This window comes from Danio rerio, chromosome 1 (genome assembly GCF_049306965.1).
Source record: "Danio rerio strain Tuebingen ecotype United States chromosome 1, GRCz12tu, whole genome shotgun sequence".
NCBI lineage: Eukaryota > Metazoa > Chordata > Actinopteri > Cypriniformes > Danionidae > Danio > Danio rerio.
Window position 1 is genome coordinate 7469757 of NC_133176.1, and position 22744 is coordinate 7492500.

Here is a 22744-nt window from a genome sequence, read left to right on the forward strand (position 1 = left end):
ACGATATTTGACTTGGGTAAGTGCACAAATAATCAAGAAATGATTTTATATGCTCCTTTAGAACAACGGGTATTCAAAATGAAACCGAAAGTGCGCACTTCATTTAAATGATCGTATCGCATTTTAGAGTTATGATTACGTTAAGCATTTGAAATGTTTTTTTCTTTTATAGCAAACCCACAGTTGTGCATGAAAATAAATGTTTATAATGTCAGTATAACTACTCTAGCCTATATAATGTTGAATATACTCTGATAATGGCAAATGTCTGTTTATACCAGTGATATAAATTGTCTAATATGACAGATTGCAAGCATATATCTCAAACATAATAATTCATCAGAATTATTATAAGAATAGATTAACAGAGAATAGAATTATTTATAGAAACCAGTAGACCTACACATAATATTAACGAGGTTGTGCCATATGTTTGTTTTTACCATACCTTTATTTTTCATCTACAGAATCGTGAGAAAATCATGATCTTTATTTCAAGCAAAAAAAAAAAAAAAAACCAATCGTGATTCTCATTTTTGCCAGAATCGTGCAGCTCTAGTATAAGTGTATGACTGTTTGTCAGATTTTATCATCTAATATGAGCTCATGCACATAATAATACATAAGAACCTGAAACTAAACAGTACGCAATACAGAAAACAGCAGATTTCATTTGTCCGCTGATACCCACACAACTACACCAGATTCAGGAGTGGTAAAAGAAAATTGTGCTTTTTATAGTTTTTCACCAAATCATTTTCAATATTGTCAAATGTGGACGTCATATAAACACCAATACTTAGCATTGTTCACTTGTAATCGGGTTGACAAACATATATTTAAATACCTGAAGTAAACAGGGCCTGCATGTCTGTGAACATGATGACACCTGTGCTGTTTACTAGTCCATAACGGAAACAGCTAACACCCAAACAACCATTAGAAATTAATGAAGATTTTACCTTTTCACAAACAGGAAAAGGAAATGAAAATGAGATTTACAGTGAACTATACTGCAACAAACAAAATCTCAGATAGGAAACTCAACTCAAACGTCAGCCACGGGCCTCTGCTATATCTGCAATTAAAACTATTTGTACTTTCTGACAAGCTTAACTGTATTTAAATGCTTTAGTAGCGCTTTTATTACATGCTTTAGTAATAGAAGATAAAACTCTCGGTCCAGCTTTAGCACCATGCTATGCTTACCTTTTCTTTGTCCTCCACCAGGTCTGATAACATGTCATCTGGGTCCAGGATCCCCCCGTCCACATACTCCACATGAAGCGTCCGCACCAGGAATTCCCCATCCTGTTGAAAACAATAGGTCCATTAGTGAAGTCCCCTGTTTAACAACAATACATGAGTCAAATCGGAGAAGTGTGGACATTTTATACATGCTGTTTTGTTTGTACGATTGGTAAAAATCAAATGCGTGGAATCAAAAGGATGAACAAAAACACACACCGCACAGCAGATGGTTATCTCAGATTATATGTACAGTACTGTGCAAAAGTTTTAGGCCAACATTAAATCTGTTGTATTACTGATGGTGTTATGGATATATGTGACCCTTTATCACAAAACCAGTCATTTGGGTTTTTTTTTTTATTTATTTAGTTTTATCCAGGGTAAATTACCTTTCAGTTGATGTATGGTTTGTTAGGATAGATTAGAGTTTGAATTATTTTGGCTTAATTGTTTAAGACATGTGAAAGACAATCTTGGAGTAAAGCTGTTTGTCCTGGTTTGAGCAGCATTTCTATCAGCGTTGTTAGCAATATCTCTGAATATATTGAATTCTGAATGTTGAAAAGTCCAGATAGATTTTAATCCATTATGCCCATCCTTCTGAAAAGGACTTAAGTGATAATAGTTTTTAATTTGAGCATGATAATGATTTGCTTACTGTGGTGAAATCCTATTTGGAGAAGGAAAACAGCTGGCGAAACACAGTCATGAAATGGCCTCCACAGGGTCCAAACCCAACTATAATACCTAACTATAAAACCTAAAGAAGAAGAAATGTAGAAAGTGCTAAAAGACGACTGATGTTAAACAGAACATTATTTCAGAAGATGTTAGGACAATTAGAACAAAAGTGTGTTTGGTGCAAAGGGAAGCCCCATTAAACAGACCTTTGCTTGGAGAGGAAATGTGCTGTTGTTGTTTTTGTACACATTTCCAACATTTTCTGTTTGTTTTTAATAAAGAAACTGATCGATATATTGTGAAAAAGTTTTAGGCCATCAAAGCTGGTTAATACTTTTGCACAGTACTGTATAAGCATTCAATTCTGATTAGATACAGGGCTTCTGCAGGTTTCATCAGGTCAAATTTAATACTTTTTTAGACCACTATGAATGAGATTTTAGATTTATACAGGCTTGAACCCTTAAGAATTTTTTTTGTAATGGCCAGGTTGGACCAATGGAAATAGGAAAAAATGTAGTTATTTCTTAACCACATTTGAAAGATTCAAAACAAGAAAACTGTAGTTGTAGAGACTTTTTTTAACAATGTTTTTATGACAAATTTAACATTGCTAAAAGTCTATTTATTATATTGAAAACTATATCTAAATAATCAAATATATATTTGTTTGCTTTTGGTTCAAATGAATTGAATAGTATGACTAGTATTCAACCTAATGTTTCTGTTATAAAACATTAAATTGTATGCTTATTTTTAAATATTATGTCCACTCACACTTCCTTCAGTAAATAGTTTTTGTTTAAATGGAAGATTATTTAAAGGGATGTATTGCTGTTATTATTATTATTATTATTATTATTATTATTATTATTATTATTATTATTATTATGAGGAATTTTGTAGATTTTTTGTTTTCCTTTCCTGATTAGGGAATTTAATTTTAAAAAATGCTGTAAAATGTCTTACAGCTGTTGTAAAATAGGTTATGTAAAATTTTATGTCTTGATTTATTTAAATGAAAATAAGAGTATAAGAGTATTTAGTACGTAAAACTAAATTAAAAAAAAAGCATTTGTTTGACCTCATTTGACTTGCTAAAGGATAACTGAAATTACCCACATATGTGTTTGCCAGAAAGCCTATCATGATTAGGAAACAACAGCAGCTTTAATGTATGCCTGATGTTTTCATGTGGATGAATGTATGGAAACTAAGGAAGCGATGACAATAAAAGGTGTGAGTTTCCTGTTGCTCAACGGTTTGATTCTATTGGACAGGCGATACGGACTAACATACAGACTAGAGCAAAAAATAAACCTCAAATAAATAAGGTACAGACTACACGTGACTGCTATTTTATGAATATTTTGACTGCTATTGTTTTTTGTTGTCGTTTAAATCCATTGCCTTGAGTGTCTTGCTCTCTTTATAAGGTCTGGTATATCTAAGCTAATATTGTTTAATAGTTAGTAATAGATTGAACTATTCAGGCTAGTCGTGACAACTTAAAGAAAAGTGTTCATTAAAAGACTAAAGGAAAATTAAACAATAAAAAAGGCTACAAAAATAAATTACAAAACATATAGGTAAAAAAAAACTTAAAGACAGGAGAATATATACACTGCAAAACGAAACAGTCAACGGACTTTACTACTGAAAGTTAATTTTACTCATTTGATAAGAGTTTTAAACTTAGAGTTGAAGGTAATGGGTTAATTAAATACCTCATTATATCAACTTAAATGGAGTAAGCACACAGTCCTCATTTACATTCGTTTTTTACTCAAATGATTTGTAGCAATCGGTTTCCTTAAATGGTTTGAGTTGCCTTAACTTATTTGGTTTTACAGTACTCAGTTGGTTTGTTTACTCAAATGGATTAAGTTCACAGTACTCATTAGGATTAGTTTTTGAACTTAAATGGTTTGTTGCAATCGATTTCCTTAAATGCGTTGAGGCACTTTAACTTTTTGGCTTTACAGTGTATGTATATTAAGGATGCTCCAATTGATTTGCTGGAGATCAGTATCAGCTGTTAATCACATTTTATAATCGGTAGTCATTGATCTGGTCAAATTCATGAACCACTTTTGTTAGTTGGAGATGAGCATAACATTTAACTGACCTTGGATGCGTTCAGGCCTTTTTACATATAACAACTGAAAGTTCTGTGCTTTTTGACAATATTGCAAGTTCACTAAAACTTGCCTGGAAATATTAGATAAATAAAACTTTTTCAACATGAATATTTAATAATATAACTTCTTGTAACATACTTATTGCAATAAACATTAGTTTATAGGCCAATTACCTTTTAGTAATGAGTTTATAGGTGTGCATTTTAACTTCTTAAGCATTAAATTTGCGCTCCAAACATTTTGTTGAGACATGCTGAATTCTTCTTTCATCACTTGCAATGTTTCCAAATTGCATTGTTTGTAATTGTTCTTACCGTATTTTATCTGTGCTATTAGTTTTTGTAAAGCTACAGTATTTTTGGACATGACATGTTCACACCTAAATGGTTATAAAACATGCGTTTAGGGATTTAGCATCCTTAATTTATTCTCTTATCTAAAGAGAAATCTCCACTTAGAGGGAAAATGTGTTTTATGCATTATAAAGCATCTTAATTGTTACTCTATATCGGCTGCAAAAATCCTAATCGGAGCATCTCCAAAACATTTGAAAGAATCTAGAACATAAACAGAAATATTTAAATCAGCAACAATTTATTTTATTTATTTATTTTTTATTTTTAAACAGGAAAAAAATCTAAGATAATCGGGTAATTTTCAGCATGTTCCTGCTCTACAGAACATAAAAACATACAGACACCCATTAACATCTCATTCATCAACACGCGAGAACATTACAATCGCCAAACATCCAAAGTAAAGAGAGACAGGCTACTATCTCTGGCTACAGTGATAGTTGACCATTAGATGACGAGAATGGGATTTTCCAAAATGTCTCAGTGTTGGTATTGTTTTTAGACGTGGTGGGATCTCATTCCAGGCTTTTGTAAATTCACACAAAAAAATCTCTGTCCATAATGGTTTTTAAGAGCCGGTAATGGCAGACATTCATTTGTTGCAGATCTGGTGGAACGATCAGTCCTTGTATTAAGTTTTGGTACCAAAACACAAAGGGCTGCTGAGGTAGCACTATTTAAAATGTGATAGTGCAGTTTAATCCCTATGTTATAGTGTAGATTTGAAATGATAAAGCAATGCAGCAAATTGTTTAAATGTGACAACAAAGATGTACTAAGTCATCTAAGTACTAATACAAAGATTTCCAGTCTTCCAAACAAAAAATAAATAAATAAAGAATTAGAAAATAATGAAGCTGTTTTACAGCACTGATAAAATATTTTTACTTCAGTAATAAATCAACCTATTAGAATAAAATGTATTTATTAAGAATATGTTATTTTAAATTGCAATAACGTTTCAAACATGCAAAAAAAAAAAAAAATCAATATCCTTCACTGACTCTGAGGTGTCAGGTGATATGGGTAACAGGTTGAAAGAAAGCTTGAGAATTTACACTGGGAACACATACCATCATGTGTACACATGCAATCAGATAAGCCAATCAGGTGGGTTAGTCTGTCATAGTTTGAATACCACGAGTTCATTACTGAACAAACTTGCAGAACGGCCTTCCTACTCGAGTTGGGGGGGGGTTACAATGCAATGGTCTGAGAGAACGTGTTTGGCTGGTAGTAACACATGGCCAAACACATCCACGTCAATGCTTTTTTTTCTTTTCTTTTTTTTAAAGAGGAATCCTCGACGAAACTGATGACGCACATGACAATAACCATCATGTCACAGTTATACTGAATGTTACACAGAGGTCATTAAAACTGATTCAGTTCTATATAAAAAATAAAGTTATTTTCAATGAATGAATCAAAACCCTGATAAACATTTGTTTATGTTGAATAATTTTTTTTTCAATCAAAAAAAAACTACATTTAACCATATAATTTTTTTAATTTCCAAAAATGAAATGAAATATAATATAATATAATACAATCTAATATCAAATAAAATTCAATAAAATAATAAAATAGGAAAATGTCATTTTATTTTAACAATATAATTCAAGTAAAATTAAATTAAATTAAACTGAAATAAAAAAAAATTAATTAAATATAAAATAAATCGAAAATTAAATGAAATAATCTGGATTTTTTAATTAAACCAATTAGATAAAATATATTTTAAATTAAATTTAAAAAATGAAATTATAAGAACTAAATTAAATACAAATTTAAATTCAATTCAATTAAAATAAATTTAAATTGAATTTAAAGCTAAAATTAAACTAAACAATCAGTTTTTGTTTTATTAAACCAAAAATTAGACAAAGTATTTGGGCATGACAGATTATATTAGAAAACATAAAATAGTCATAATCCTTTAAAATATCAAATATAGCAATTATAAATGAATATACTACACAATTTCTAGGTGACTTGTACAAATAAGCACATTTGCGTTACTGATCACGTGACTTGTTTGTTCTGGTTTCAGCTGAAACATATTTCCCTTTTCCACAGAGTGCACATTCTTTTAAAAAGTTCAAAAAACAGCCGATACTCAGTCAAAACCAATCCAAACCTCCATATTTGTTCACAAAAGCAGCTTCAAGCCAAACACTTTATAAATGAAAGCTGATACCATCTGAGCACTGAAATAAAAGGCATTTCCTCCAATCCAGCTAGAAAAAGTGGCTCAATTCAACCCAGATTTACACACACACACACACTTTTTTGTAAATGCGCTTTCTCTGCCTCCGTCCCAACAGGAAGCAGCAGTCTGCGTCCACCCTGCTGGTGTGGAAAAGTGTTCATGCTGTTTAGACAGATTTGTCTGCTGGGACTGTTTTCAGCTTCATGAAGCCACCTGAGCAACATTTGTCGTGTATAAACAACACATAAGGTGTTAACACGCACACATTAATGTAACACTGGACTTAAACAAGACACAATGGTAAAAGCTTCCCTCAGCAAAATTTGGTACATTAATATCAGTATCAGATACATTGCACTACAGTTCTGTAGCACCAATAATAAGCTAGTGCAAAGCATAAATAAGTACATCCTCTTAAAAAATACACTAACCGGTCACTTTATAGGTACAACTTACTAGTACCAAGGACCCCCTTTAAGCTTCAGTATTGCCTTAATCCTTTGTGGCATATTAAACAAGGTACTGGAAATATTCCTGAGATTTTGGTCCAAATTGACATGATAGCATCACAGTTGCTGCAGATTTATTGGCTGCACATCTATGATGTGAATTTCCCGTTCCACCAAACCAAAGATGCTCTATTGGATTGAGCTCTGGTGACTGTGGAGGTCATTTGAGTACAGTGAACTCATTGTCACGTTCAAGAAAGCAGTCTGAGATGATTCATGCTTTATGACATGGGGAGTTATCCTGCTGGAAGTAGCCATCAGAAGATGAGCACACTGTGGTCATAAAGGGATGGACATGGTCAGCAACAATACTCGGGTAGGCTGTGGTGTTGACACGATGCTCAGTTGGTACTAATGGGCCCAAAGTGTGCCGAGAAAATATCCCCCACACCATTACACCACCTCCACCAGCCTAAACCACTGATACAAGGCAGGATGGATCCATGCTTTCCTGTTGTTGACGCCAAATTCTGACCCGACCATCCGAATGTCGCAGCAGAAATCAAGAGCCATCAGACCAGGCAACATTTTCCCAATCTTCTGTTGTCCAATTTTGGTGAGTCTGTGTAGCCTCAGTTTCCTGTTGTTAGCTAACAGGAGTGGCACCCGGTGTGGTCTTCTGCTGCTGTAGCACATCTGCCTCAAAGTTGGATGTGTTGTGTGTTCAGAAATGCTCTTCTGTAGACCTCGGCTATAACGAGTGGTTATTTGAGTTACTGTTGCCTTTCTATCAGCTCAAACCAGTCTGGCCATTCTCCTCTAACCTCTGGCATCAACAAAGCATGTACAGCCACAGAACTGCCGCTCACTGGAAATGTTCTCTTTTTGGGTCCATTCTCTGTAAACCCTAGAGATAGTTGTGCATGACAATCCCAGTAGATCAACAGTTTCTGAAATACTCAGACCAGCCCATCTGGCACCAACAGCCATATGTCACTTAAATTGCCTTTCTTCTCTATTCTGATGCTCAGTTTGAACTGCAGCAGATCGCCTTGACCATGTCTACATGCCTAAATGCATTGAGTTGCTGCCATGTGATTGGCTGTTCAGATATTTGCGTTAACGAGCAGTTGGACAGGTGTACCTAATAAAGTGGCCAGTGAGTGTATAGTTTTAATAATTTCTCAGTGAATATAGACAATGTGTGTTGGTGCATTTAAAGGAACACTACACTTTTTTTTTTTTTTTTTAATGCTGTGATGACCCCTGATGAATAAAGGGACTAAGCCGAAGGAAAATTAATAAATGAATGAAAATAAGTGTGTGGTCAGCTGACATCTTTAGGAACAGCAATAAAATACATTTAAACTCAAATGAGATGTCAACAACAACAAAAAAAAACTACAAAATTTCAACTAAGTTTATGGTTACTATTATTTTTTCTCTATATTAAAAATACGATTTAAAATTTCACCAACATATTCATTTGGGGAGTACAAATTTTTACACTGTGATCTTCACTCATTTTGTTGAATTAGCTCCAGCTTTGGCACTGACTAATGTACAGCAATACGTAAATATATTACTGTCTAACATCCTTTAGAAAGTATTAATTAAAATAAGAGATATGTACTCATTTAGGCTGGCCACTGTATAATATGCATCTTTTTGTTTTTCCCCCACAAATCCTCTATAACACCATGAGAAGACCATAAACACCAGATCTGATTACCTGTGCATTAAACGACAGCTATGAAAAGCTGCTCGGTCTCAAATGTCAAGCACAAGCAGTAATCAGTCTCTGCATCTAGGAGAACTCCGAAGTCATTTCAACATGCACTAATTGTAAATGATTCCTCACAGCTACAATCTTTAATTAGCTTTTTTTTCTTAGCCAAGGCAAGTGCATTATGATTTGTGTGTATACGGTTAATGATCTGAACAAACGCCTCACGCAAAATATGAAATGTCAGCATATAACTCATCCTGCCTGGTTTGTGGTATAATACCTCAAATAATATAGAGCATACGCTGTAAAAAAAGAAACGGTTGACTCCACTTAAAATTAAAAGGCAACTTGCTGCATATATTTTTTTATATTTTTGTTTCACTGTAGTAGTTGACTTGATTTATTTATTTTTGTTTGCAGTGTATTAATCATACCTGCAAACACTAGCGTTGAGTCACTCGTATTTTAGAGCCACCCCCAGTCCTCAGCTTTTTGGTATAGTTTTGTAACACCACCGGGTCGTCGACTTTGGTATAGTATGCAAATCGCAGTGACTGCATGAATCTCAGTCCCAAGTACAGTTACTAACACCACAGTACAGTGGACTTAGGTGGTATCTAAATTTTGATACTGTCAAGCATCCTCCCCATTTACCTCGGTATCCGGTATTACCATGCATAATAAAAAAATATGACGTAAGGCTCAGACAGCGTCACCAAAATGTTGGTTTGTGCCTAAACCATTCAGAAACTGAATATCATTTATGCGACCTTGGGTCGCGGTGACCTGTTTGTCTTGTTTGTAGTAGAGATCTGCGCAGGACGCTCTCTCTCATTCACACACACACACACACACACACACACACACGCACGCAAGCATACCCAGAAAGAGAGAGACAACACCAAGTGACGCACAGCACCACGCTCTCTCTCCCTCTCATTCTCACACACCCACACACGCACACTCACACGCGCACACGCACACTCACGCGCGCACACGCACACTCACGCGCGCACACACACACACACACACACACACACACACACACACACACACACACACACACACACACACACACACACACACACACACACACACGCACGCACACACACACGCACGCACACACACGCACGTACACACACACGCACGTACACACACACGCACGTACACACACGCACGCACGCACACACACACACGCACGCACGCACGCGCACGCATGCACACACACACACACGCACGCACGCACACGCACGCACGCACACGCACGCACGCACACGCACACAAACAGCATCCACGCGCTTGCTTGCTCGGTCAGGAGCAATATTGTTAGACCAAGCACCAGCTCCCTTTCAAATTACACACTAGAGTTACCGACCGCTCCCGCGCTTTATTCAGAAAAATTTCCCGCACCGCAAGAAATCTGGTCGGGTCCCGTGGCTCAGCAATGGGACTACACGTCTCCCTTCTCGTTCTGTCGAAAGCAGAAATACTGCCAAACTGCAGGTCACTTGGTGCACGACTCGCCATCTTACCTCATTTCTCTCTCTCTCGTTCTCCTTCACAGTGTCCAATGGTGACAATCATGCATACGCATTTGTAGGCATTAAATAAATAGTATTTATTATTTAATACTTGTCTCCTATTTAAGTGCATTGTGTTTTATGACGATATAACGGCATTGAAATTGACAACGCTGCTATTTTTAGATCCTTTGGTATACTATATTACCGTATTACCGCCCAAGCCTACAGTAAAGTACTAACTCGGTTTTCAGCTGCGTTATTCGGACAAACACACAAAGCTATCCCGAACCCTCCCCCCATCCCCCGGTCTCCCAGAATTTCAGAGACCAATGCTGGCAGCTATGGTATTAACAGGTATCGAACTCGCAAACACAGGCTTATTGGAAATACGTGCTCCAGTAGACATTTTTGTAAAACTGCTAAATTAAACACACATGTGACTGTAGTATCTAATCTACACATGTAACATACAACACACTGAACATTATTTATCTCCTAATATACTAACAATGAAGATATTTTTTTAAGTCTCTGATTGTATATTTACTAACACTATATGCAGTCTACATTGCAACGTTTAGATGAATATGTCTTTTTGTGACAAAATAAACACACTAAAACAATGACATTAATTCACCAGTATCTTGTTGACACATAAGGAAAGTTAAATTACACTGTTATGATAGTTTGATTATAGGGTAGCATATATATTTAGGATCAAAAACTATAGATCTGGCTTTGTAAGACTATTGTTTGAACTATTTATTTTCTTTGCATGACACATTGATATGACAGTAGAGAGAATCTCTTTCAGCATAATCTTAAACAACGTATAATTAGTTTCATGTGTTACAGAACAGCATTTTCCTGTCAAAAAGAGCATTCTTCCATAACAAATACAAACAATCATCTCTTTCTTGGACAACCTATAATATCAGGAAATACTTTCTTTTATAAAAGTTCTTTACAATGTTCAAACAACCAAAATAAATTTAATTTAATTTAATTTTAACTAAAAATTAAAATAGATAAATTAAATTTTATTTCAAATTTAATTAAACAAAATAAATTTAAATATAATTTGATTAAAAATAAATTAAAATTTATAAATAAATAATTTAATAAAAAAAGTCAACTGACTATCATAGACCACCTATTATATCAGGGAATATTTTCTTTTATAAGTTTTTTTTACAATGTTCCTGCAACCAAAAATAATAATATTAAATTAACTTAAACATTAAAATAAAATTACATTTAATTTAATTTAAAATTAAACAAAATAAATTGATAGAATTTAATTAAAATGAAATAAAAATCTAAATAATTCAATTTAATCAAGTATAAATAAAAATAAATACATAGATATTTTTTAATAAGATAAAAAAACAATCATTTATATAGTTCCTTTGGGGGTAGAGGTAAATACAAATTTTAGTTGAATAAAACCATGACTCGCTATTTACTCTCTCTCAAGTTGTTTCAAACATTTATGAGTTTCTTTTTTTCTGTTGGATACAAGATAAGATAATTTGAAAAATGTTGGAAACCTGTGACTATTGACTTCCATAGTAGAAAAAGCAAATACTATGGAAGTCAATGGTTACCGATTTCCAAAATTTCCAAAATTTTCATTTGCATTCAACAGAAGAAACGGAAACAGTTTTGTGACCATTCAAGAAAGTAAAAGATGACCAAATTTTTAATTTTGAGTGAATATCCCTTTAAGAAAGTAAACAGAGTCAGTTTTCTGCAGCTTGGGAAACTATTGGTCCTATAAGACTTGGTATTGCATACCCACTGTGACATTTAAAGCCAAGGCGATTTTGTCATGATGGCTGCTGACGCCGATGGCTTTGTGCTCTTGGAAGTGTGCCGCGTGTAGTGATCTCAGTGCTGCTGCCTGCCAACTCAGCTCTCTAGCCACCCTCATAGGTTAGCAACAGCCCGGCAGAGTTTGGCTATGGCAGGATAATAAAACAGTTTCCCTTTACTGTCAGTGAGGGATCTAGATTGAAATCTTGCTGGACACATCAAGAGCAATTCCAGCATTAAGGATGTGACATTTGAAGTAAAAATTCAACAGATAAATTCACAGGGAGTATATGTTAACATTATATTGAAACATCTGTTTATATTTTCCAAAACAACTAACCGCAGTGTTATAGGATCAGAAAAATATCAATCTAAAAACATTTGGGGGATTTCAAATGAGGAAAATAAACATGCGTTATGGATGTGACAAGAAAAGTATGCGAGTTTACAATATACTGTGTAAAATTTCTGTGAATTAAACTGCAAAACCCAAAAGAAACAATAATAATAAAAAGCATAAGAGTTGGCTCACTATATAACAAAAATAAATGAGGTTATTTTATTTTACATTTGTGCATCTATGAGAAAAAAAAGCTTAATTTTGGATGTGACACACGTGAAATTATAACTTGTGTGACCTTGGAAAATCAAATATAATTGTTTGAAAACACTGACGGAGACATAAAATTTTTTGAAAGTACTGTAAAATACTTGCTTACACAAAAAAAACATAGAAACAGTTTCACTATTTTGGTGAAAACTTGCTGACAAAAACATGGAACGTTTGCATTTTTTTCCTTATAGGACTGGTTTAAGGGTATACTATCAAAAGTAGTAGCTTGGCAGGTTGAATAATGTAGATTTTTCAGTAATACGATTTTTATATTTTCCAAAAGTAGCAAGTAAAAACACTCCTACACTATGAACAGACAGTTTAGTCAACACAAAACCAAAATATACTTATCTTTTAAACACATTTCTTAATGCGTTCAGAAAAGGATCTTATCATAAGAGATATAAAAAAAAAAAATAAAAAATAAAACGTAATTATTTTTTAATAATAAGTGGTTAGTGCGCCGACACATAGCACCAAGGTGCTCATGGCGACCCGAGTTCAAGTCCCGGCTTAAGGTCCTTTGCCGATCCATCCCCCATCTCTGCTCCCCATACTTTCCTGTCTGTAAAATCTCCAGTCCTATCGCAATAAAGGTGAAAACAAATAAATAAATAAATAAATAAAATAACTTTTGCCATCTGACAACACTTTCATCGAATAGTTTTTTTTAAACCTTACTCTTTATAGAGATTGCTTTTTTTTTGACTTAAAAGAAAATAATTGGTAAAAAGTAAATAGTAAAATTAAAATAATTATATTTTAAATGTAGTTTTTTTAGTTTTAAAACAAAATTATTTAAAAGTACACTACACTTCAAAAGTTTAATTGTAATTCAAAATGTCCGGCATGCGCTCTCACGCTTTTACAAATATGAATGATTCGAACGTACATCAATGAATGAAGCGCAACCTGTGCTGCAAAAGTTCGATTACAGCTCATGTTTCCCGTGGAACTGAGCTTTGCAAAGCAACAAATGTGTACAACTGGAAAGGGGGTGGTATATGATGCAATAATCAATTATCTCCATTAATGGTTTTTCAAAATCGTTAGAAGCCAAAATCGAAATCAGATTTTCGATTAATTGCACAGCCCTAGTAAAAAGTTACAAAAGCTGCGACATCTGCAAGATCTATTTTCAGTTGTCAGACTCACACAAGAAAATGTACCAGGGCTCAACAATAAGGACTGCCCGGTGCCAGCGTGAAAGAAGCTCGGGACAGTAGACAGGATTGTTACTGGCCCCTATCTAGTTATTTTTTTCGTAACCTGGTAACAACCAGTACAGTGAAAAGATGTAAAAAAAATAAAATAAAAAAAAAAGTCACAAAAAAAAGTTTAAAAAAAAGTCAAAGAAAATGTGGGTTTCTAAAGTCTTGGAAGCAGACAATTGCATGGATACAAAATTAAGAGAAAGAAATTTTCCATACTGCTCTTTCGTTTGCATAAAAAATGTATTAACATTTTTAAATTGTTTAAATTCAATATTCAAAGACATAATTTAAAATATGTGGCTAAGAAATACCACATATTAACTTTTTTTTTTTGTTGTTGAAAAAGTTTTGCAGGGTAAAAATCTCAATCACTGGCCCGATCGGCCCAGTAGAAAAAATCCTTAGCGTTAAACCCTGTATACTGAAGTATTGTATAATAATTTATATTTAGTAAATTAGTAATAAATAGTCATTTATTTTTCATGAATAGGAGATACATGTTACTTCACAAAAAATAATTGAGGTCATGTCTGTGTTGTGCGAGAAGTCGATATGTTAATTATTGTGACAGGCCTAAGCATAGTCCTTAAAATGTACATCCTGCATCCACACAAATTACCTATTTGTTATAATGTGAATATGCACAAGGTCTAAGCAAGGAGAAGCGCATCACGAATGCACCACCACTATCAAAGATGAAGGGCTCAATACTTCAGTGACGCACAAGAGACCCGAGAGGTGGGTTGACAGAATAGATAAAACGCCCACGTCTACCCCAGCACGCCTGGCACCGGCTCATCCCAGCCGACTGCGCCAATCTCAGCTGATAACGTCCATCAGTCAGGCATACTAAAACCTCCCATAAAGCCAGCCATCTCAGCCCGAGAGCCCAGGCCAAACTAATCAAACACAGTCTGCCACCTGCATTTGGAGATAGGGAGCGATTAATGACACAGCTGTATTCATCGCATAAGTCCCCGCTTTTACTCCAACTGGCATTTAGAGCAGAAGCCGGACAAAAGGAGTAGAATAGTTAACGGTGACCAAGCATTGCGGTATTAGAAAGGGATGGTGCTTAGTGTAGACTATTATAAGCATGTATTGACATGGAAAATTATAGTGGAATACTGTTGAGACCTGTTTATGAATAAATTAATGAGGGATATTAATAATAGAACATCTGAGCAGTGCATTCATTAAGGAAATTGCGTAGTTTTAATATTAATAGTAAGGGGCACTGATCAAAAATGCACAATTGGAAGCAAAAAACACAAACACATTAATGCATAGTAAGGACAAATTAAGAGATCATTTTAAAAAGTATCAGTTTCTCTGCACTTTTTTGTTGTATTCGATAAAATGTCTGATAATGTTTCTGACAAATAATAACATCCTTTTTTTGGAAATGATAATTGTTCAGAATATTATAATGACTGAATTGGGCCAAATAATATTATTGCACCAAATATTGATTTCATTTTTAAACTACTATTAAAACACTGGTGCTGTGCACATACACTCACCGGCCACTTTATTAGGTACAACTTAGTAGTATATTGGGTTGGACCCCCTTTTGCCCTTTATGCCACATATTCAACAAGGTACTGGAAATATTCCTCAGAGATTTTGGTCCATATTGACATGATAGCATCACGCAGTTGCTGTAGATTTGTCAGCTGCACATCTATGATGTGAATTTCCCGTTCCACCAAACCAAAGATGCTCTATTGGATTGAGCTCTGGTGACTGTGGAGGCCATTTGAGTACAGTGAACTCATTGTCATGTTCAAGAAACCAGTCTGAGATGATTCATGCTTTATGACATGGTGGGTTATCCTGCTGGAAGTAGCCATCAGAAGATGGGTACACTGTGGTCATAAAGTGATGGACATGGTCAGCAACAATACTCGGGTAGGCTGTGGTGTTGACATGATGCTCAGTTGGTACTAATGGGCCCAAAGTGTGCCAGGAAAACATTCCCCACACCATTACACCACCACCACCAGCCTAAACCATTGATACAAGGCAGGATGAATCCATGCTTTCCTGTTGTTGACGCCAAATTCTGACCCTACCATCCAAATGTCGCAGCAAAAATCGAGACTCACCAGGTAATGTTTTTCCAATCATCTATTGCCAGAGTATATACAGGAATCAGAGAGGGAAATTCAATACATTTTAAGACCTTATAACCACTTTAGTTTTTAACCGGAAACACTGGCGAGATTTTAACTTACAGTATAATTACTAAATATGAATGTTTGAAACTAATCCAAAACTAAAACATTATTCATATACTGAATACAAATCTATTAAATATAGTTACTTCAGCAGGATGGCACCTATAGAGCTGCAGAATTAATCAAGTGGTGCTCGCTGCAGAGCCATTTGGGCGAGCTGAGCTCCAGCGAGGGGGAGCTTGAGCTTGAGCTCCACCTTTTTTGCACTTCTTCTACGAGTGATGTCACTGGGGGTAGGGTTAGGGGTGGGGTTGGTGTACGCATTAAAACAGCTTACAGGAGGAGGATGGGTTAGGGTTAGGGTTAGGTTTAGGGTTAGGGTTAGGGTAAGCAGCGTAATGTCAAATCTAGTAGAATTTTATTTATTTCATAAACAACACAGCAACCTGATATTAGCAGATTTAATTCAGGCAAACTTTAGCATATAACTGTACAGTGCATAATCAAAAATTATATAAAATTTGAAATTTTATATACCTATAATATATAATATATATTTGAAAAATATATACCTTGAAAATAGCATTTAAGACGTTAATACTTTTTAAGGGCCTTAAATTTCTCTACATTGATTTATCAACTTTTAATACTTTTTTAAGACCCTGCTAACACCCTGTCCAATTTTGGTCAGCCTGTGTGTATTGTAGCCTCAGTTTCTCTTCTGCATACCTCAGTAGTAATGAGTGGTTATTTGTGTTACTGTTGCCTTTCTATCAGCTGGAACCAGTCTGGCCATTCTCCTCTGACCTCTGGCATCAATAAGGCATTTGCACCCACAGAACTACCACTCACTGGATATTTTCTCTTTTTCGGACCATTCTCTGTAAACCCTAGAGATGGTTGTGCGTGAAAATCCCAGTAGATCAGCAGTTTCTGAAATACTCAGACCAGCCCATCTGGCACCAACAACCATGCCACGTTTAAAGTCACTTAAATCATCTTTCTTCCCCATTCTGATGCTCAGTTTGAACTGCAGCAGATCATTTTGACCATGTCTACATGCCTAAATGCATTGAATTGCTGCCATGTGATTGGCTGATTAGAAATTTGCGTTAAAAAGCAGTTGGATAGGTGTACCTAATAAAACGGCCGGCGAGTGTACATTGTATATTAGAAAACTATATCAATACATATAGCTTATGTATACACACCCACACTACATGAAACATCCCATCAGTGTTTGAAACTAATAAATCCCCACAAACATGATGTGAAAGTCCCTGGTTACGTAGAACTCAGTGCCCACTTTCCCAGACATATACTGTGTTACTGGCCTGTCTCAAATATCATATCTGCATATTTAAGCCGCAAAGCAAAACTTTTACCACAGTATCCGGAACAGACAGGAATGTCTAGCTATAACGAATATTCGGAACAATAGCATGCAATCTAAAAAATGTCATCGTTGACAGCTCAAGATCACATGGTCTAAGCTGGAGGGCACACCCGTTTACCAATCCTACTATGGCGGAGGCGTTTTTGATGTTAATGAGGTTAAAAACGTCATCACGCTTAACGTAATATTCATGAGGGTGACTTTTTTTTAACGTTTAATAAGGGTATTAAGTTAGACATAAAAGGTGTAAACAATAGTAACAACAAAAGTAGTCAAAAATAAGGGTGCCTTTCTAATAGGAAAGGGCTTACGCCGCGTCATATCGATTCTAATTAATATTCATAAGCCAAGCCTTCATCATAGTAGGATTCCCCACCCGGTAAACAGGTAAGTTTTTTTAACAATCCCGAATAAATTATCAAAAGTATTGATATGTAGGCTACCCCTAATGAAAAATCAAACTTACACAATCATATTTATCAGCCTGTGGTATCGATTTAAAACTTTAAAGCATCACGTTACCTGTTCAACAATCTTCTTGTATCTTTGAGTAGCTTGATCGATCAAATCTCGTACCATCCAACTGTCCTTACACGGGACGACAACTCTAGTTTCCCCGAAAATGACCGTCACCTTCATCTTAAATGCGTCATTAAACGTTAAAATATCTTCGAGGCTTTGTTTATATCGCAGCTTCTCTTAAAGCGAACGCCGCAGAGACAACAGGTGTCATTGGTCAACTGTTACAGGTGATCTTCCTCCTCTCTGAAGAGCTACTACAGCCTCGAGTAAACCGATATAACATCCATGAGTGAAAGAAGAGTCCGGTATTTAATCCAAACTGCACATTTAACTGATGTAAACAGTCCTGGGTTCACGAGAAAAGTCGAGATAGTGAAAGGTTTTCCCGAGTTCGCGCTCGCTGGAGTCCAGAGTGAAACCGGAAGCTGCAGATAGTGAGAAACTACCGTGATTGACGGCCTGCTTTATGAAGCTACAAACTAGAATCATTACTGAGGAGAGGAGGATGTACTTGAGAAAGAAGTAATAATCACTCAATGTAGGGGGGACGGAGTAAAAATGACAAAGTAAATCGTCCAACATGGAAACAAAAATACTATAGTAATTCATAGTAAATACTATAGTGTATTTGAGCGATACTCAGTACTTGAATTAATCTGCTGCGGTAATTATATAGTTGCAATGGTAATACAACAGCTATATTAATAAAAACAAATGATCCAATACTGTATTTTTTCACAATACTCTATATTGTACTACAAAACACCACGGTTTGTGGTAAAAACTAAAGTATACTACAGTATTAATTAGTTTATCAGTTAACTATAGTTGTAATACTACAGTATGCAGGAGGATTCATTAACAAAGAGTTGTAAAATACTTTAATATACAGTATAATACACTTTACTACAGTATTTAAAAACACTATAGTACTTATTAAATAATAAAGGTATGGAAAAAATACTATAGTAATTCATTGTAAATACTATAGTGTTTTTGAGCAATACTGAGTACTTGAATTGGTATTGCTCAAACTGTTGTGGTATAATAAATAATATTGTACTACAATACACCACAGCTATGAGGTAAAAAAGAAGTAACTACAGTTTTTATAATTGTTAACTGTAGTTAATATGCTACAGTACTTGTTAACAACGAGTTGTAAATAATATAAAGTATAATACAGTTTACTATAGTATTAAAAAACACTATAGTATTTATACATTTCTAAAGCTGTATCACACATATTCTAGGGGACTATAGTAAACAGTGAAAGAGAGTACAAAGTAAAAGAGTTTTTTTACAGAAAGTAAACCTTCCCACATGAAAAATAAATACCATAGTGTTTATGAACCATACTGTGGTGAAATACCTGAATTAATCTGTTATGGTGATTATATAGTTGCAGTGGTAATACAACAACTAATTAAAAAAATATCCAATTCTGTAGTTTTTTACAATAATGTATATTGTACTAAAATACACCACTGTTTATGTGGTAAAAACTAAAGTATACTACAGTATTTATTACTTTATCCGTTAACTATAGGTACAGCATAATACTACAGTATGCTGCAGCATTTGTTAACAAAGAGTTGTAAATACTTAAATATACAGTATATTAAGCTTTACTATAGTATTTATTAAATCCTGAAGGTACAGAATCTCACATATTCTAGGGAAATAATGTGAAACTGACAGAAAGTAAACCCTCCCACATAAAAAAAAATTACTATAGTAATTCATAGTAAATAATATAGTGTTTTTGAACCATACTAATACCTGAATTAATCTGCTGTGGTAATTATATAGTTGCTTTGGTAATACATCAACTATATTAATATAAACAAATGATCCAATACTTTCATTTTCCACAATAATGTATTGTATTACAGCACACCACAGTTTATGTGGTAAAACTCAAGTATACTACAGTATTTATTAGTTTATCAGTTAACTATAGGTATAATACTACATTATGCTGCAGCATTTGTTAACAAAGAGTTGTAAATACTTAAATATACAGAATATTAGGCTTTACAATCGTATTTATTAAATCCTGACCTGAAGGTACAGAATCTCACATATTCTAGGGGAATTATAGGAAACTGACAGTAAGTAAACCCTCCCACATGAAAAAAATACTATAGTAATTCATAGTAAATAATATAGTGTTTTTGAACCATACTGAGTACTTAAATTAATCTGCTGTGGTAATTATATAGTTGCTTTGGTAATACATCAACTATTAATATAAACAAATACTTTCATTTTCCACAATAATGTATTGTACTACAACACACCACAGTTTATGTGGTAAAAACTAAAGTATACTACAGTATTTATTAGTTTATCAGTTAACTATAGTTGTAATACTACATTATGCTGCAGCATTGGTTAACAAAGAGTTGTAAATACTTTAATATACAGTATAATACACTTTGCAGTATTTATATAATATAAGTATTTATATTGTATAATACTGTAGTATTTATACAAATCCTAAAGGTAGAGAATTTTTGTCAGAAAGTAAACCTTCCCACATGAAAAAATACTAAAGTGTTTATGAACCATACTGTGGGAAAATACTTGAATTATTCTGTTGTGGTAATGCTGTAATGAAGACGCAGTGGCCTAGTAGATAGTGCTGTCGCCTCACAGCAAGAAGATCGCTGGTTCGAACCTTGGCTCAGTTAGCGTTTCTGTGTGGAGTTTGCTTGTTCTCCCTGCGTTTACGTGGGTTATCTCCGGGTGCTCCGACTTCCACCACAGTCCAAAGACATGCGGTACAGGTGAATTGGGTAGACTAAATTGTTCGTAGTGTATGAGAGAGATGCGGCTGGAAAGGCATCCGCTGAGTAAAAACGTGCTGGATAAGTTGGCGGTTCATTCCACTGTGGCAACCCCGAATTAATAAAGGTACTAAACCGACAATAAAATGAATGGTAATGCTGTATCTATAGGGCAATACGAAATCAATAACATCACAACAATATAAACTAATTATAATTATAACAATATAAACTAATTATAATTATAACAATATAAACTAATTAGGGTATATTGTACTACAATACACCACTGTTTCATAAACTAAAACCCAATACTTAATACAGTTGCATTAGCTAAATCAAAGTATGCAGCAGCCTTCATTACCAAAGAGTAAATAATATAATATACAGTACAATAAAATGTCTGATTAAACACTATTTACTTTAATTACTATAGTATTTTTTCTGCATAATCAAATTGGCAAAAATACATCAAAATTAGATATGAAATAAGTGTCTTTTTTAGCTATTAGAAGGAATTGTTCATACTAAAATTTATGTTTTTAACCTTTAGGAATATGTGATTGCAGCTGGAAGGGCATCCGCTGCATAAAACATATGCTGGATAAGTTGGCGGTTCATTCCACTGTGGCGACCCCAGATTAATAAAGGGACTAAGCCGAAAAAAAAATGAATGAAAGAATGAATGATTATTTGGTTTAAAATGTGAAAAATCAATGAGTAAAATGATTGCAAATAACTAACCTTTACATATAAACGACATGTTATAAAGTAATTTGAACTTGTTTCCACAATAAACATCAGTAATAGGCTTCCACTCACATAACAAACTACATTTCCAAAACTGTCGAAAAATTTCCATAAACTGTAGCCTCCTGACTCATGTTTGTAGTATTCACACACAGTCCCTGAGCTCTAGTTTGCAGCTACATATTCCTAGGACAATGGACTGTTCTCAGAGCACTATTGTGTGTCTCTCTGGCAAAGTGTTTCATTGACCTAATTACACGATCAACCTTCTATTATGCCCTTCCAGCCCTCACATCATCCATATACATGAAGATAATGATGTGACAGTTTTATATTTCCCACAGTTTGAATAATATCTTAATAGCATTCATGTTCTGTAATTAGTTGATCAATTATGCACACATATTCTTTATGGCTCACCGTGCAACTCAGATTGTTAAAAAGTTTGTGGGCAGTAAACGTTTAGTAATGTTTTTGAGTTATGGTGCATAATTTTCACAACATTACAGTAAAATCAGTAACACTGGGAAATATTAATACAATGTAAATATATATTATATAATCATTTCTCGAGTTTTGTGTCACGTGATCCTTCAGTAATCATTTTAATTTAATGTTTTGCTTGCGATTTTTTATATTACTGTTGCAAACTGCTGTGATACTTAATATCTTTATGAAAAATATTATGCATTAATCATTAATAAGGTAATAATTCTATAACCACAGGGAAGAGGGTAACAATGGAGAGAAGATCCAAATGTAGGCTTTTGTATTTCTGAATAAAGCCTCCATTTGGATCCTCTCTCCCTTTTAAAATCAGTAATATTGTTGTATACTGTATGGTGCAGCAAAATATGCACCATAATTCAGACAGGCAATGGTCAAAGACAGAAGCAAACAGGAACATACTGTACAAGGAAATCCAGAAGCGTGGTCAGGTAACGAGCGTCAAAACACTGAGAAACTAAACCAGGAAACACTTTAAAGGCAGAGCTTAATTTGTGCCAGAACACACCGGATCCAGATCCTGATCTCTGAAATCTCTGAAAATCTGAATTTCACCGATCCTTATTTTATTGATCTCCCTCCTCCAGAGCCCTCCTCCTCCATCCGCTGTTTT

General features: G+C 34.5%; 1 protein-coding gene and 1 long non-coding RNA gene across 9 annotated transcripts in view; one reads left to right on the forward strand and one right to left on the reverse strand.

Annotated features, from left to right (window-relative positions):
- pard3ba (par-3 family cell polarity regulator beta a) overlaps window positions 1-18521 on the reverse strand; it is a 291161-nt gene extending 272640 nt beyond the window's left edge. For all 6 annotated transcript variants that reach the window (XR_012401677.1, XR_012401655.1, XR_012401915.1 and 3 more), the window contains exons 1-2: window positions 18083-18521; window positions 1210-1311 (exon numbers count right to left, since the gene is read on the reverse strand). Coding sequence is in view for 3 of the 6 variants with exons in the window: in XM_017355769.3 (XP_017211258.1) it covers window positions 1210-1311; window positions 18083-18199 (219 nt within the window). In the remaining 3 variants the exon portion in view is untranslated. The remainder of the gene's footprint in view (window positions 1-1209; window positions 1312-18082) is intronic.
- LOC137494837 (uncharacterized) overlaps window positions 17706-22744 on the forward strand; it is a 37941-nt gene continuing 32902 nt past the window's right edge. For 2 of the 3 annotated variants that reach the window (XR_012405409.1, XR_011014785.2), the window contains exon 1: window positions 17717-17947. This is a non-coding gene — a long non-coding RNA (uncharacterized lncRNA). Of the gene's footprint in view, window positions 17948-22744 lie in introns of all 3 variants that reach the window. The other variant, XR_012405408.1, reaches the window with a different exon arrangement.